The following is a 17388-nucleotide window of genomic DNA, read 5'->3' as shown; positions in this document are numbered from 1 at the left end:
AAAAATAAAAGTACGCAGCCTCGCTTAAATGTTACAACGTCTCACCTTCCTCCTTGAGAACCAACTACTTGCCCAACTCCTAATCTGTTCCGGCTAAACTGAAAATGGACGTTAATGGCAGGTTGGGGTTATGTTTCCAGTCCCTCTTGGGGTTAAAACACCTTAATGATATTGTTTATGCATGTTGGTAACTGATGATTGTATCAGACTGCTGGATGTGAGGGCTAACACTGACACTGTGTAAATCTAGAGTGTTCTCTATAATTGATTTGCGAATTGAAAACCATAGGTTAAATGGTTCTAGGTCACCAGCACCCGTGTAACTGATGCATCAAATTCACTCACTGAAGAGCTCTTGTTATTATAAACCTTTTCTAGTGTTATTAACAATCACCCCTGCCTCCCACCCCCTCTCAATTTCCTTTCCTATCTTTTCTTCCTCAAATGAAAGTGGTTATTTAATGGGTGTTAACAAGCCTCCAGTACTTTGTCTCCGCTTCCTTGCTGTCCCAGTTCACAAACGTGCACTTTCCAGCAGGGTTCACTAGCTAGTAAACAGGCCTTGCTCATCTGTCCTTCTTTTACCTCCATTTCCTCAAGCTTTTAAGACCAATCATCTAATTATGATCTTGACACAAGTTTTATTCTCTAAGCGAAATAAAAATAGCAGAAAATGGATTTGAATTGCTCTTGTTAGTATCATTGGTAAAATTTGAATTATTTTCTTTGGCCGTCATCATGGCTCTATAGACTATCTGCTCTTCTCCTAATGTTCCCTCTAAGCTGCACAGCAATCAGGAATGTGATGCACAGGGAACAGAGAGGTTGTGCACAAGTAACGCTCCATTGGAGATGTACACATGCACGAGCATGTGTCAATATTAAAGGGCTGTATAGTGCAACAAGCAGGCTGTGCACAGCAAACAGAAACTCAGGAGAAATAGATCATTGCTTGTGGCATACATTTGTTTAACTGATCAGAGCTCTCTGATGTATTAATATACTAGCTGTTATTAAGTTTGATATCTTGCAATGAAGATTTTTTTTTTGCCCAAAGCCCTCTATCAGACGGCATAATTCTGAAGAAGATATGAAATAAGAGTGTGCTTCCTCTAAAATTGGTTTTGACAGAAGCAAATAGAGATGCTACAATCATAAAATCTTGTCACATCTTTAATTTAGATGAGTAAAGCTTGGAGTGCTTTGCATTTCGTACTCGCAGACAAGTTCGTAGCAATATCTGGTGAAAATGGCCTTGTGAATTGTGAAAGGTTGGCATCTATTTATATCCAATGCAGGTTGAATTTAAAACGCATATAAAATTGACTTATCTAAAATTTATTTTCAGAGTGTCTGCTCTTGAGAGACAGACTAGACAGGAATCTTCAGATAAGAATTTAGTTGTGGCTGAAATGTATTAGTTCTGTTCGGTTAGTCTGATCATTTAACCAGTTCACAAGGATCTTCTTGTAAGCAGCTCTCTGTATTTTGGTGCATCAGAATATGAAAAGCAGCACTGACTGTCACACTGTTGTGATGTACCGTCACTTGGAATTGCTTTGCTAATTGTTTCAATGCTTGTCAAGCAATATTGTATTCTACACATGCTTCAAATGGCCCGTGCAATATAGAAAAGGAGTAGGGTGCGCAAATAGGAGGCAGCAGCAATATTTGAGAGGATAAAAATAGATGAGGAGTAAGTGATTAAATGACTGGCTGCATTCCAAGTGAAAAAGTCACCACCTCTGGATGGGATGCGTCCTGGATTACTCAGAAGTAAAGAGGTTCATTGCAGAGACTTTGCCACAATCTTCCACTTCTACTTGGCTATGGGGGATGGTGCCACTGGACTGGAGGACTGTAAATGTTACACTCTGTTTCAACATGAGGAGAGGGACAATCCTGGTAATTACAAATCAGTCAAACTAATACCGGTGGTCGGGGGACTTGAGGAGTCAAAAGTTGGGAACAAAGTGAGTTGCCACTTGGAAAGGCGTAGGCTAATCATTGAATACTAGCACATATTTGTTAACAGCAAATCATATTTGACCAATTTGATCTTTATCTCGCATATTCTTTGAAGTAACAGACAGGGTTGATGAGGGTGGAGTGTTTGATGTTGTTCATCTGGAGTTTCAAAAGGCATTTGACAAAGTACCACCTAGTAGACTTGTTGGCAAAATTTAAAGCCTATTGGATTAAAGGTACAGTGACAGCATGAATACAAACCTGGCTAAGGATCAGAAAGTAGAGACACTAGTTTTCAGACTGGAGCATGGTGTTTCCCAGGATTTTGTGTTGGAACCAGTGGGCTAGTCGAAATCTATTTATGACCTGAATTTGGGTATACAGGCATATTTCAAAGTTGCCGATAAAATGAAAACGTAGTATCCAATGAGGAGGATGGCAACTGATGTCAAGAGGACCTGATTGAAATGGGCCGAAAAATGACAGATGTAAATTAGGGAAGAGAAATGATACGTTTTGGTAGGAAGAATGAAGAGCAGTAATATGAGATTTATTAAGAGGCATATAGTACAAAAGCAAGGAGAATATGCTGAACCTTTATAAAACACTGTTTTGGCCTCAGCTGGAGTATTGTGGCCATTTCTGGGCACCACAGATTAGGAAGGATGTCAAACCTTTGGAGATGGTATGGAAGAAATTCACAAAAATGGCACCAAGATGAGGGCGGTCAGTTATGTGAAGAGGCTAGAAAACTGGGGTTCTCTTTATTGCAGAAGAGGTTTAGAGGTATTTGGATAGAATTGTTTAAATATTAAATTTTGAAAGCGTGATCAGAAAATTTGAGTGGCAGGAGAGGTCTGTAACCAGGAAGACGGATTTACTAGCGTTGATGCAGGTACAAGGAGTCTGAAAGTTTAAAGTTTATTTTATTAGTGTCACATGTAGGCTTACATTAACACTGCAATGAAGTTACTGTGAGAATCCCCAAGTCGCCACACTCCGGCACCTGTTCAGGTACACTGAGGGAGAATTTAACTGGCCCAATGCACCTGACCAGCACATCTTTTGGACTGTGGGAGGAAAGCGGAGCGCCCGGAGGAAACCCACACAGACACTGGGAGAACGTGCAGACTCTGTACAGGCAGTGTTCCAAGCTGGGATTCGAACCCATGTCCCTGGTGCTGAGAGGTAGCAGTGCTAACCACTGTGCCATCGTGACTTCTGTGCTGTGTTATTCTACGATTAAAGACCAAACCAAGTATAGTAATCAGATGTATTACTTGGTTGGTGGGGGCAACCTTTGTCTTTGGTACATCTGTCTTGTTTCCTAACTTTCTGGCCCAGGTCAGCTTAATGTCTTGTTTCAGAGAAAGAAAGAGAGGCTTGATTTTACATTTAACATTGTAATTGGTCGTCTTGGGTTCTTGAGAGAAAAATCAACAAGTTTCTACTTCTAATAATTGCCTTCGGGATCTGAAGGAAACTGCCTTCCCATAGTCCTATAGTCTGCTAAGTATTTGGACCCTGCGACTGCTGGCAGCTGTGGTACTATATCCTAGCATTAACTATTACTTTCAAGAGTAGAAGGTGGAAATAGTGGTATAATAAAAGGCAAGACACTGGTTTTGTCCCCTATGATCAAATTATATCCAATATTGCCACAATAACTGTTCTCTTAAAAGTACATCATTGACTGTAAAGTACTTTGGGACATCTTGTGGTCATGAAAAATGCAAGTCATTTTTTCTTTGTCCCCTGGTACTGCTCACTGCTTCATATGTGTCAAATAGCCATGTGTTCTTCAAAATCCGAGGCTAGCCTTAACACCAGTTACTGTTTATTTGTGATCTTGAAAGAAAATGGGAACTTTTCCAATTAAAATCAAAATAGCATTGAAGAAATTAAACTTGATGCCATTGTTTTTTGCATATCAGATGACCTAGGAATCTTCAAAACAAAAAAAACCCACCCCGACATAATTAGAAAGTGTAATAACAGTTCATGTTGAACAAATCTCTAAGATCTATATCCCTCTTGGATAAATATTTGAGAGGATCTTGCATTAGAATTGCATTCCAAGAATTTCCATTTGTTTTCTAAGTAGTTTCAAGGTGAAAAGACTGTTTCTGTCTCGTAGCTGAATTCTGCCATGCTGATGTCTGTCACTTGTACAAATTTCCATTATGATTCAGTTTGAGATTTCTAGACCAACCCGTGTAGCTGAGTGCTTTCCTGAAATTCCACAGAGATTCTACGGCCATCTTTGGTGGAGGAATGACAGATCCCCCCCCCCCCCCCCCCCCCAACTCCAGCTACCTGCCTTGGTTCAGTATTCCTGAAAGTTTTGTGATCTCCCTTTTGAAACTTTCAATTGACTTCCCCGGACCGAATGTAGTCTTTTCAGAGCTTCATACAACTGTGGTAAAACTGCCACTTCTTTTCCAGCCTTCATGAAATAAAGACTAAAATCCATTAGGATTGTAAATTCTTTTTGTACTTGCCCACTAATTTTTAGTGATTTCTACACTCCTAAATCTTTTCGCTCCATTTAGAAAATAGTTTACCTCTCTTCAGTCCAAAGGGGATGACCTCACAATTCCCCAAAGGGAACTCCACTTGCTTAGTTCTCCCTACATTTAATCTATCGATCCCCCTTTGCGATTTCTGTTCCCACTTACATTATTTACCATGCCACCTAACTTGGTGTCCTTGGCAAATGTAGGTATTCCTCTTTATTCCTTTATCTGCTTGGATCAATGCACAGGAGCTGCTCCACTGAGAAAGATGACGTGTTATCAACCCTGCCAAGGATCCATGTGGGCTCCGCAGATGTTGGCAGTTTTTGTTTTTAAAAAAAAAACATACTCTTCTTCAAAGGCACGTGGAGCAGTGTTTCCTCCCTACGCCATCCACCACCTCTGAAAACGTGTGCCCAAATTTCCACACAAATGGTTTGGTGAATACCAAAGTAATTCCCTGAGTAGCACTTTCACCAGCAAGGCCCATGCATTAAAAAATGCCCTTCCACTGATCACTTCTGACTTGAGAATTCTACCCATTATTTGAATGCACTGTTTGAGCAATGTATAATTTTAAGTTGAATTTATATATTTGTCTGTTAAGAAAGGTAAAAATTGTTCCAGCTTCATTAAGAAAGGTTTAAGTTGTGTATGAACCTTGATGCCTGGGAATCTGGATAGAGTTGTGACTAATAGGTTTCCGGTCTTTTGGGGTTGTTTGTATGTATACATTTTTAATGAGGCCTTACAAACCCTGAAGTTAAATAGATGGATTAAAAGGAGTTGAAAATTCAGTAACTATGGAGGAAAATAGACATAAGAGAACAAGAAAAAAGAAAATTACAGCACAGGAACAGGCCCTTCGGCCCTCCAAGCCTGCACCGACCATGCTGCCCAACTGAACTAAAACCCCCTACCCTTCCGGGGACCACATCTCTCTATTCCCATCCTATTCATGTATTTGACAAGATGCCCCTTAAAAGTCACTACCGTATCCGCTTCCACTACCTCCCCAGGCAACAAGTTCCAGGCACCCACTACTCTGTGTAAAAAAACATCTGCCTCATACATCTCCTTTAAACCTTGCCCCTCGCACCTTAAACCTATGCCCCCCAGTAATTGACTCTTCCACCCTGGGAAAAAGCTTCTGACTATCCACTCTGTCCATGCCCCTCATAATCTTGTAGACTTCTATCAGGTCGCCCCTCAACCTCCGTCGTTCCAGTGAGAACAAACCAAGTTTCTCCAACCTCTCCTCATAGCTAATGCCCTCCATACCAGGCAACATCCTGGTAAATCTTTTCTGTACCCTCTCCAAAGCCTCCACATCCTTCTGATAGTGTGGCGACCAGAATTGAACACTATATTTCAAGTGCAGTCTAAGTAAGGTTCTAAAAAGCTGCAACGTGACTTGCCAATTTTTAAACTCAATGCCCCGGCCGATGAAGACAAACATGCCGTATGCCTTCTTGACAAAGTAGGAAAGCTTTACTGTTGCTTAGCGACAGTGATCCAGTGGCACTGACTCAAAAGACAGGAGTTGAGGAGGAGAGTTGTGTGTGTGTCAGAGAGAGAAGACAGGGATTTTAAGTGCTCAGAAGAAAAATTGCAAGGCAAGTGGGACAGTAGTTAACTAAATAATCAGTTAAAAGACTTAGTCTGCTAGTAGCATCTCTACTAAACTGATCACTGAGTTAAGGAAACACGTTTGCTCTGCAGTTGAAGAAACAATGAGATTATAGTGCAGATTGTGTGCATCTTGGCAAAAGATGAGTTTAGTGAGAAGCATCATGTGAATGCTCAAGAATTTACTGGTAGAAAACCATTTGCAACTGTGCCAGTGCCAAGCGCGAAGCCCTTGTGTCAAGCTAGTGATAACTCTTCACTGGTTTGTGTGTTTGTAAAGGTATTACTGGGTAAAGGAAAAGTGGGAATTTGCATTGTCATCTTGTCTTAGAATCCTTACAGTACAGAAGGAGGCCATTTGGTTCATCAAGTCTGAACTGGCCCAGGCCTACCCTCGACCTACCCCATAACCCCATGCATTTACCCTGCTACACATCTTGGGATATTAAGGGGCAATTTAGCATGGCCAATCCACCTAACCTGCACATATTTGAACTGTGGGAGGAAACTGGAGCACCCAGAAAAGACCAACACAGACATTAGGAGAATGTGCAAACTTCTCACAGTCAGCCAAGGCTGGAATTGAACCCAGGTCCCTGGTGCAGTGCGAACCACTGTGCCACCGCGTATTGAGATCTTTCCAACCTTGTGTAATATGGTTCACTTTCCTTGTTTTAATAAATATTTTATTCATTGTATTAAAGGTTCACTAGCAGATTCCTGTGAATTTATTCAGTAACATTCCTCCACAGTTTCAAAAAAAAGATTTCCAGCATCTGCAGTGTTTTGCTTTTATTTTAGTGATTAATTTTCTTCCCCATTTCCTTTCACATTTCCTTCCACATATTCCCATTTATTTTTATAAATATTCAAAAATGTTAACCGCAAAGAACAATCAGTTGTGCATTCACTTTTTTCAGTTAATACAAATTAGGAGCAGAAGTAGGCCATATTTAAAGTAGCATTTAACTATGCATAGCCCATTCAAATTGCAGCGCACGGAATTCTCTGGTCTTCGGGCATGGTGTCATAATGGCGAGAATCACTGCTGCTCTTCGTTCAAGGAGACCTGGCACGATGGTCACGCAAGGGGCTCAGAGACCATTGAAGCCTCTGGGTGGTTAGGTGCATAATAGGGCGGGGCCCAGCTGGTACACTGGCAGTGACCACTGGATGCCCCAGCAGTGGTCAGCCGACACCCCAGCGATGCCAGAGAGGTTTATGAGGAAACTGCAGTTGACATGGTGTTCGTTGACTTCCCAAAGGCATTTGAGAAAATGCCACAGAACAGGCTTGTCAGCGAAGTTGACGAGTACGTGAAACAAAAGGCACTTTAGCAACATGCATACAATATTGGCTGAGTGGCAGGAAACAGAGTGGTGGTGAATGGTTGTATTTTGGACTGGAAATTATAGTCGTTTTCCCATGAATCCGTATTAGGACCCCTGCTTCTCTTTATTAATTCCATAGGCTTGGGTGTACAAGGTACAGTTTCAAAATTTGCTGATGACACAAAACTTGTAAGTATTGTGAACTGTGAAGAAGGTGGTGGTAATCTTCAAAAGGACCTGGATTGGCTGGTATAATGTGCAAACAGAATAAATTTAATGTTGAGAAGTATGAAGTGATTAATTTTGTGGGAAAAATGAGAGGCAATATGTAATAAATTGGGGCAGCACGGCTGCCTCACAGCTCCAGGGACCTGGGTTCAATTCTGACCTCGGGTGACTGTCTGTGTTGAGTTTGCACATTCTCCCCGTGTCTGCGTGGGTTTCCTCTGGGTGCTCCGATTTCCTCCCACAGTCCAAAGATGTGCAGGTTAGGCTGATATTTTTTTTAAAAACTTTTTTTAAAGGCTGATTGGCCATGATAAATTGACTCTAGTGTCAGGGGATTAACAGAATAAATACGTGGGGTTACAGGAATAGGGCTTGGCTGGGATCGTAGTTGGTGCAGACTCAATGGGCCGAATGGTCTCCTTCTGCATTGTAGGGATTCTATGATTCTATAAAATAAGGCTACAATTCTAAAGGGAGTGCGGGAGCAGAGGGACTTGTGGGTATATGTTTTCAAACCATTCAGGATGGCTGGAGGAAGTGGTTAATAAAGCATACACGATCATGGATTCTATAAATGGGTGCATAGAGTTAAATAGCAAGGAAGTTGTGATAAATCTGTAAAATGCGGTTTCGATCTCAACTGGAGTATTTTGGCCAGTTCTGGGAAACAAACTTTAAACAGGATGTGAAAACATTAGAGATGTTGCAGAAAATATTTAGGAGAATGGTTCCAGAGATGAGGAACTTCAGTTGCATGTAAAGGTTGAGAAGTTGGGCCTGTTCAAAATGATATTGTGTCCAGACAGGGTACCTACGGAGAGTTTTTTTTCTGTTGGTGGAAGGATTGAGAACAATAGTGCACCGTTTTAAGGCAATTTGCAAAAGAAGCAACGGCGGTGACATGTGGAAAATCTTCCTTAGGCAGCAAGTGATTATGGTCTGGAACACGTTGCCTAAGCATTTGGTGAAGGCAAAATCAATCAAGACTTTGAAAAGAGGTCTCAATATATACCTGTAAAGAAGAAATTGTAGGATTACAATGCAAAGGTGGGAGATTACGAGTGTGTGAGGTGTTCCTACAGGGTGACCCGGTGGGACGAATGGCAGCTTCCTGTAACTATTCTGTGATTATATTAGGATGTTTGCTGGTTTGCAAATCATGCTTAGACCTGTAAGCGTCCTGCATTCAGAATCACGATACTCGATATTTTTCAGAAAGATTTAACAATCCTATGAGATCTTTTGCACATGATTTATGGTAGGATCACTTTCTGCCTCCAGTGACACAACCAGCAGGATTGCTCCTTTAAGCTGCTATATGGAGTAAAGCAGGGGAATTTATCAACACCTATAAAGGTGCAAATTGGGGTCACTCATTTGTTGTACGCAATTAAGAATGGAAACAAAATGCATTTGTAAAATTACTGAGACACTTCACACATGGTACAAGACATAATTAATGTAAATTAATTAAACAAGAGAACACTGCCTTTAAAGCTGATATGTGAATCATATGAGCACAGTGGCATTTTAAAATATTGTATGAAAATATTTCAACATGACTTTACGTGTTCAATAGTCGTACAGTTGTGCCTGCAATCTGGCGACGCATGTAATCAGATTTTAAGTTTATTTATTATTGTCACAAGTAGGCTTGCATTAACACTGCAATGAAGTTACTGTGAAAATCTCCTAGTCGCCACACTCCAGCACCTGTTTGGGTACACTGAGGGAGAATTCAGCCAATGCACCTAACCAGCATGTCTGAATTGTATGTGGAGTATTGTTATTCTGCTGTCATGAATATTACGATGCTAATGCAGTATTATGTTTTCTAGACTTGCCTTCGGCATCCAGACTGCGAATCAGCGAGAATAAACAAGGGAGGCGTTTTCCATCGCATGAGGTTGGCTTTAGACCAGGTGATAGAGATTGTCACGGATTCGAGACAAAATGGTGACAATGAAATCCATCCCACCAGTATCAATGGTGACATCAAAGAATTTAAAGTAAGAAAGGGAAATTGAGTTAACCGGAAATTAAATATTGCAGGTCTGTTATTTTAGCTACATGTACCAAAGCTCTAACAGTGCAAAGATTTGTCATGTTGGCCTTATTTAACATATTTGTATGGATGTTTTCTGTGCACTGTTTTCACAGCCTTCCTAAAGGGCTTGATCCCTCCCACCTAACAGCAGACCATTGAATGTCATGTGACCACATTAAGCATTTTTTATACATTTATCTGCCCAAACTTGATCTAAATTAAAACTTGAGATCTGTCACATCTCTGTTTTGAACATTGCCGTGCCGACAGATCGGATGGGTTAATCTAATGCTCTACATTTTTATAAATAGCTCTTATAGTGTGGTTTGCTTCTCCCTCAAATCTACAAACACTGATTCATGACAACACGTGGGCTCCTCAGAGAAAGGCTGAGCTAATTGCTGCTTGGATTGGGGCAATAGTCCACACTGATCAGAAATGCAACATAGAACATAGAACAGTACAGCACAGAACAGGCCCTTCGGCCCACGATGTTGTGCTGAGCTTTGTCTGAAACCCAGATCAAGCTATTTCCTCCCTATCATCCCGAAGTACTCCATGTGCCTATCCAATAGCTTCTTAAATGTTAGAACCTGGAACTTTTTCATCAACCATCAATTTTGTATTTATATCCTGTATTGAAGCCACTTTCAAAACAGATGATACAATAGATAATGAACAGTTTAAAATACTTAAGATATTCAAGAATACAAATTATCACACTAAATGTCAGAAAAATATAAAATTGGCGCAATCATATTCTTATTAATTGTGTAGTGTTAAGTGGGACATGCGCCTACTATTGCTACTGGGGGTATGATTTATGGCAGAATTTTCCCCCCAAAAAAACCCTAAGTGTCATAAAAGTGAGAGTAACAGCAATCAGCACCAATTTTGTCGTCACTTTTTTGGAGAGTGGTGAGTTGTGTGCCGATACTGGGGGTACGGGACTTTAAAACATTGATGAGCCTGGCTTCTTAGCACGTGGGCGTAATTTGACAAGGGTGCTCTGATCTCGCAGTGCACTGGGAGACCCCTCCCTCCCCTCACAGACATTGATTTCGCCCCCTTCTCTCTCCCCCCCCCCCCCCCCCCCCTCCCCCAGCAGCGGCACGTTCCCCCGCCCACATGAGTCGTCGGCACCGGGACATTGGGTCCCCCTGATGGGTCTCCTGCCTCACCCCGTCATGCTCTCCCCTGCAAGACCTCCCACCCTGTCCCCCCCAACCCCACTCGGGCCCTATCCCCTTGACACTGCCCTGGAATACTGCAGTGTGCCAGGTGGGCACTGCCAGTGTGCCAGGTGGGCACTTACCAATGGGCACTAACCAGCCTTGCCGCCAACCACCCCGAGGTTTCAATGGTCTCTGATACCCCCAGTGTGGCCATTGTGCCTGGTCTCAATTGGTGGAGACCAATACTAATTCTCGCCATTCTTGCATCGTGCTCGAAGGTCGGAAGATCTCAGGAGCTGGGTTTCAAACGGGCTACTCATGTTTAAATGTTACTTTAAACAGCTAATCGGAAGGGCGTGATCTGGATTGCACCATTAGGAAGAAACTTAGACGATTGCAGACTGTTTGGTGCCAAGTGCAAAGCCGATTTCCAGGCCCGCATGTCATTTTCCAGGATTGGCACGATCTACACCAGACACGGTGGTCCGAAAATTGCCCCCATAGACTGCTGAGCCCTGAGAAGCAACAGTGTATAAAATGTGTACACAAATTTGAGAGATCAGCATAAACAATAGATTCTGAGGATTCAGAAAGAGGATATGCTGTGATAAGGTGGCACAGCAATTAGCACTGCCGCCTCACAGCGCCAGGAACCCGGGTTCGATTCCTGATTTGGGTCACTGTCTGTGTGGAGTCTGCACGATCCCCCCGTATCTGCGTGGGTTTCCTCCGGGTGTTCCGGTTTCCCCTCTCAATCCGAAAGATGTGCTAGTTAGGTGCATTGGCCATGCTAAATTCTCCCTCAGTGTACCCGAACAGGAGCCGGAGTGTGGCGACTAGAGGATTTTCATAGTAACTTCATTGCAGTGTTGATATAAGCCTACTTGAGACACTAATAACTAAACTAAAGAGTAATGGTTGTTTTACCAGATTGGATATTTGTCAAGGCCCCTGGATTAGCAGAGGAGGTGAGTTCAAATCCCATCCCATCATGGTGGTGGACGGAGGAAGTTTTAGCAAGATTAATTGGAGTGTTTATCCAGACTAATTGGAAGGACAAATTGGAAAAGAGAACTGTTGATTACCAAAGCTAAATATGTGGGCAGAGGATGGAAAGAGTTAAAACCAAATATGTTCCATTATGAGGAACAAATATGTAACTACATCTTTGGCTGGAATTTTCTGGCCGTTCTCGCTAACGGGATGGTGAACCCCTGCTGTGGGTTTCCTGGGGGTGGGGGGTGCATAGAAAGGAAAACCCTGCCAATGGCAGGCTACCTCTGCTGCCGCATAGGGAAATTAGATTGATTTTGAAACTTAAAATAACATTTTGCACTTCCAGAATTCCAGGACAGATAATTAAATTGAAAGCTAGCACAGATATAAATAACATAGTAATATAGGAATCAGAGTAGGCCAGGTAGTTCCTTATTCTTCCTCCACCATTCAGTTAGATCGTGGCTGATCTGATCCTCAGCAACTCCATTGACCCATTTTGCTTCCTATGATTTGATATCCCTACCCAGTGAAATTCCAGCTTTCCCAGCCTTGAAAGCTCCAATTGTTCCTTCAATTGCAACCTTTTTGGGAAGAAAATTCTGGATTTTTACTACCTTGTGTGAATAACCTTCTGACTTTTCCTCTTAACTGGACCAGCACTAATTTTAAAAATGTGTCCCTCATGAAATAAAATTAAGGTAGATTAAGAAGTGTCTTGAGAAAATTCAGCAAACAAATCCATGAAGGGTGAATAAAGACTTACATAGACACGTAGCAGTAAGAAGATAGCCTGGGTAGAGTAAAGCCACTCAAACAGTGGAACATGAGGAGATAAAAACATAGAAACCCTACAGTGCGAAAGGAGGCCATTCGGCCCATCAAGTCTGCACCGACAACAATCCCACCCAGGCCCTATCCCCGCTTAATTACCCTGCTAATCCCTCTAACCTATCACATCCCAGGACACTAAGGGTTAATTTAGAATGTCCAATCAACCTAACCTGCACATCTTTGGACTGTGGGAGGAAACCAGAGTACCCGGAGGAAACCCACGCTAACATGGAGAATGTGCAAGCGCCACACAGACAGTGACCCAAGTCGGGAATCAAACCCAGGTCACTGGAGCTATGAGACAGCAGGGCTAACCACTGTGCCAACGTGAGATAATAATGACTTCAATAAGTATTTTGCCTCAGCTTTCACAATAGGGGGATTTAGGATTGTGGAACTGAGAGAGGTAAGCATAAAATAGCTAATGACGATTATTATTTAAATGAAGCAACTCAAATTTAGGGTGGATAGGTTATTGGAAGTATTGAACATTAAAAAGAAAAGAAAATGCTGGAAATAGTCAGCAGATCAGACAGTAACCGTAGCGAGAGAAACAAAGTTAATGTTTCAGGTTAGAACATAAGAACTAGGAGCAGATGTAGGTCATCTGGCCCCTTGAGCCTGCTCCGCCATTCAGTACGATCATGGCTGATCTTTTCGTGGACTCAGCTCCACTTACCCGCCTGCTCACCATAACCCTTAATTCCTTTACTGTTCAAAAATTTATCTATCCTTGCCTTAAAAACATTCAATGAGGTAGCCTCAACTGCTTCACTGGGCAGGGAATTCCACAGATTCACAACCCTTTGTGTGAAAAAGTTCCTCCTCAACTCAGTCCTAAATCTGCTTCCCCTTATTTTGAGGCCATGCCCCCTGGTTCTAATTTCACCTGCCAGTGGAAACAACTTCCCTGCTTCTATCTTATCTATTCACTTCATAATCTTGTATGTTTCTATAAGATCTCCCCTCATTGTTCTGAATTCCAATGAGCATAGCCCCAGTCTATTCAGTCTCTCCTCATAAGCCAACCCTCTCAACTCCGGAATCAACTTAGTGAATCTTCTCTGCACCCCCTCCAGTGCCAGTATATCCTTTCTCAAGTAAGGAGACCAAGACTGTACACAATACTCCAGGTGTGGCATCACCATCACCTTATACAGCTGGAACATAACTTCGCTGTTTTTAAGCTCCATCCCTCTAGCAATGAAGGACAAAATTCCATTTGCCTTCTTAATTACCTGCTGCACCTGCAAACCAACTCCTTGTGATTCTTGCACAAGGACACCCAGGTCCCTCTGCACAGCAGCATGCTGCAATTTTTTACTATTTAAATAATAGTCCATTTTGCTGTTATTCCTACCAAAATGGATGACCTCACATTTACCAACATTGTACTCCATCTGCCAGACCCTCGCCCACTCACTTAGACTATCTATATCCCTTTGCAGAGTTTCAGCATCCTCTGCACACTTTGCTCTGCCACTCATCTTAGTGTCATCTGCGAATTTTGACACACTACACTTGGTCCCCAACTCCAAATCATCTATGTAAATCATAAACAATTGCGGTCCCAACACTGATCCCTGAGGCACACCACTAGACACTGATCGCCAACCAGAAAAACATCCATTTACCCCCACTCTTTGCTTTCTGTTGGTTAACCAATCCTCTATCCATGCTAATACATTACTCGTAACACCGTGCACCTTTATCTTATGTAGCAGTCTTTGGTGCGGCACCTTGTCAAATGCTTTCTGGAAATCCAGATACACCACATCCACAGGTTCCCCATTGTCCACTGCACATGTAATGTTCTCAAAGAATTCCACCAAAATAGTCAAACATGACCTGCCCTTCATGAACCCATGACTTGGAGATGATTAGATGGTTAGTCTTTCTTCCGCTGTTGGTAAATTGCCATTTGTTGGTTTGCCTTTGGGGGCTCCCAAGTGTGCATATAGTTTGGACACATGGAATAAATGTTCAGAGACCCATGATGCCAGGTCTGTCCCAACTGCACTTCATCTTGACTTTGCTATATTGCAATGAAAGGCTTGCCTCCTTGTACTAATAAATGGTGTTGTTTTTAAAACAAGGGCCCTTCAAGATTGTTGAGTCAAATACTAATGGATTGTTTCAGTTGTTTGTGAAGAGTGTAAGTAATGAGAGGTCACAAGGTTTACCATTATCAGCAAAAGGAATTTAAGGGACAGAAAATCATACAATGAGTGGTTACAATATGAAATTGTTTACCTCAAACCATTGTTATGGCTTTTTTTAAAAGTAAGGGGCTGCACAGTAGTTAGCACTGCTGCCACGCAGCTTCAGGGACCCAGATTCGATTCCGGCCTTGGGTGACTGTGGAGTTTGCACGTTCTCCTCATGTCTGTGTGGTTTTCCACTGGGTGCTCCAGTTTCTTTCCACAATCCAAAGAGGCGCAGGTTAGGTAGATTGGCCATGCTAAATTGCCCCTTAGTGTCCAAAGATTTGTAAGCCCGCCATGCATAGGGCATGGGTGGGCCTAGGTAAGATGCTCTTTTGGAGAGTCAGTAAAGACTCAATGGGCTAAATGGCCTACTTCTGCACTGTAGGGATCCTATGGTTTCTTAAAAATAGTTCTATGGTAAACAAATTAATTTGACCTAGATTTTTTTGAATTGCATGGGGGAGTGAGCACAAGAGCAGGATTAGATTAACTGAGTCATGGAGAAAAACAATAGTGTTCACTTCATGGAGTGAACAATGTGTTCCTGTGCTGTAGCAGTCCAAGATTCATGCATGGGAGATGCTAATGGCTCAGGTTTGTAACTGAATTCTGACTGATAGTGAACTGATAGGCCAAAAGAGAAACAATTGCTATAATTTTCAAATCTGTGTATTGTATACATTGTGATTTATTTTTAAACTGGGTTGCAGTTAGGTGAGGCAGTATACAAGAAATGCTGTTATTTTTACTGACTTTTCTATGTATCAGGTTGGGGTGGGGGTGGTTGGTGTTGGGAGAGTTATCACTTCTCTTTCCATGAACAATATCATGACATATGCTGGATAGCTAGGCATAGAATCAATCGTTCTCAGAAGAGTACCTCTCAATTACATTAATATAGATTTTTACATTTCCCACATCAGTCATCCTTATGGCTTTTTTGAATGAAACTGCAAATTTTGTGCCAAATTATCAGCAGTTTAATGTGCAAGTCTATTTTCATAAAGCACTAGGTTGAAATTGTCCAAACCTATTTGTAAAAAAACCATTTATCTAGAGACCTCTCAGCAATTAAGAGAAAAGGCATTTATTAATATATCGACCTAGACTGGATTGGACTTCTGGTTATGTAAAGATAGTGTGCCGAACAATTGTCCCAGTCAATGTCCAGAAAACTTTGTTCTGTTGCTTACCTTATAAGCATTTTAATAAGTGTAGAACATTATTGCTACTTGTAATGGGAAGCTTGCAGCATGGTATATCTGGTTTATTAAGGTGCTGGCTGCAAAATGAAAGATTTATATTTTCCACTGATATTCTTGCACCTGAGAGATTACCAATTTTAGCCAGATCATTTTTGCAAAATTGGCAATGTAACAGCTAAAAATGAGAAAAAGTGCATTTGATGTGGTCTGTTTATGGATGGAGGGGATTGAGACACATCATTACTGCATGCCTGATGAATGTGATGCAGGCAGCATGCAAACTTTGTGCTACCTGTTCGTCTCCAAGATTGTGGTGTGCAGCCCAGAGCTAAATGTGCTTCTGACGGGCTGCAAAACCTGATGGACGGATGGAAAAAGGGGTAATTGTGCAGCAAAGTTGATGTGGGGGATTTTCCGGGGAGTCTGATGGGCTGCTCATATATCCAAGTGATGATTTACCAGCTGCTCCTCCTCTTCCTCCTCCTCCTCTATTTACCCTCCTTTTGTTGCTTACCAAAGATGTGGTGGCAAGTGCTTTGCCCCCATGATTGCCAGATTGTATGGAACGCCGCAGATCATTAGAAATTGGGAGACCCCTTCCTTGCAAAGGCCCAGCAGCACTCCCTGCTTACTCCCAACAACTTACATCAGTTCCTGAAACAACACACTTCCATTAACTGTATGATAGTCAAACACACCATTTCTGAAAGCCCCATATTGATTCTTTTAAATATCACTTTTGTAGCCAAATGCGTGTTCAAATGTGCCTGTCATTAACAGGACCCAAAAATAAAAACAAAAGTGCTGGAAAAACTCTGCAAGTCTGTGGAGAGAGAAACAGAGTTAATGTTTTGAATCTTTAGAACTACTTTGCTCTTATGTTAACAGGACTTGCAAGGTCCAAAATGGTAGGTCTAATGCCAAAATAACATTAGAGGTAGAAGGTTAAGTTGCCACAGCCCCAGATGACCATAGGCCGCTTTCCTCTTTGAGGGGGCAGAGCTGACTGGTGGTGATTTAACCCGAGGATCACCACACTTCAGGCGAGGGGCAAAGTTGATAAGTCGGGGACATCATCCATAACTTCATCCTGTGCGGGAATTTGAATGTGTGCTGTTGACGTCACTCTGCATCATGTACCAGCCACGCAGCCAACTGAGCTAAACCAACTAACATTAGGCACTGACTGTCACAATCTTCATATTTCAGTTGCATGCTCAGCATGCCTGCACTAACATTCTTGCAAGCATGA

The 17388-nt window shown here is 42.1% G+C and overlaps 1 protein-coding gene across 2 annotated transcripts in view; it reads left to right on the top strand.

The window, feature by feature from the left end:
* ctnnal1 (catenin (cadherin-associated protein), alpha-like 1) overlaps window positions 1-17388 on the top strand; it is a 333318-nt gene that overhangs the window by 265019 nt on the left and 50911 nt on the right. For both annotated transcript variants that reach the window (XM_078235777.1, XM_078235766.1), the window contains one exon: window positions 9511-9681. In XM_078235777.1, coding sequence (XP_078091903.1) covers window positions 9511-9681 — 171 coding nt within the window. The remainder of the gene's footprint in view (window positions 1-9510; window positions 9682-17388) is intronic.

This window comes from Mustelus asterias, chromosome 2 (genome assembly GCF_964213995.1).
Source record: "Mustelus asterias chromosome 2, sMusAst1.hap1.1, whole genome shotgun sequence".
NCBI lineage: Eukaryota > Metazoa > Chordata > Chondrichthyes > Carcharhiniformes > Triakidae > Mustelus > Mustelus asterias.
Note: the sequence above shows the minus strand (reverse complement) of the source record. Positions and strands in the feature narration are given on the sequence as shown.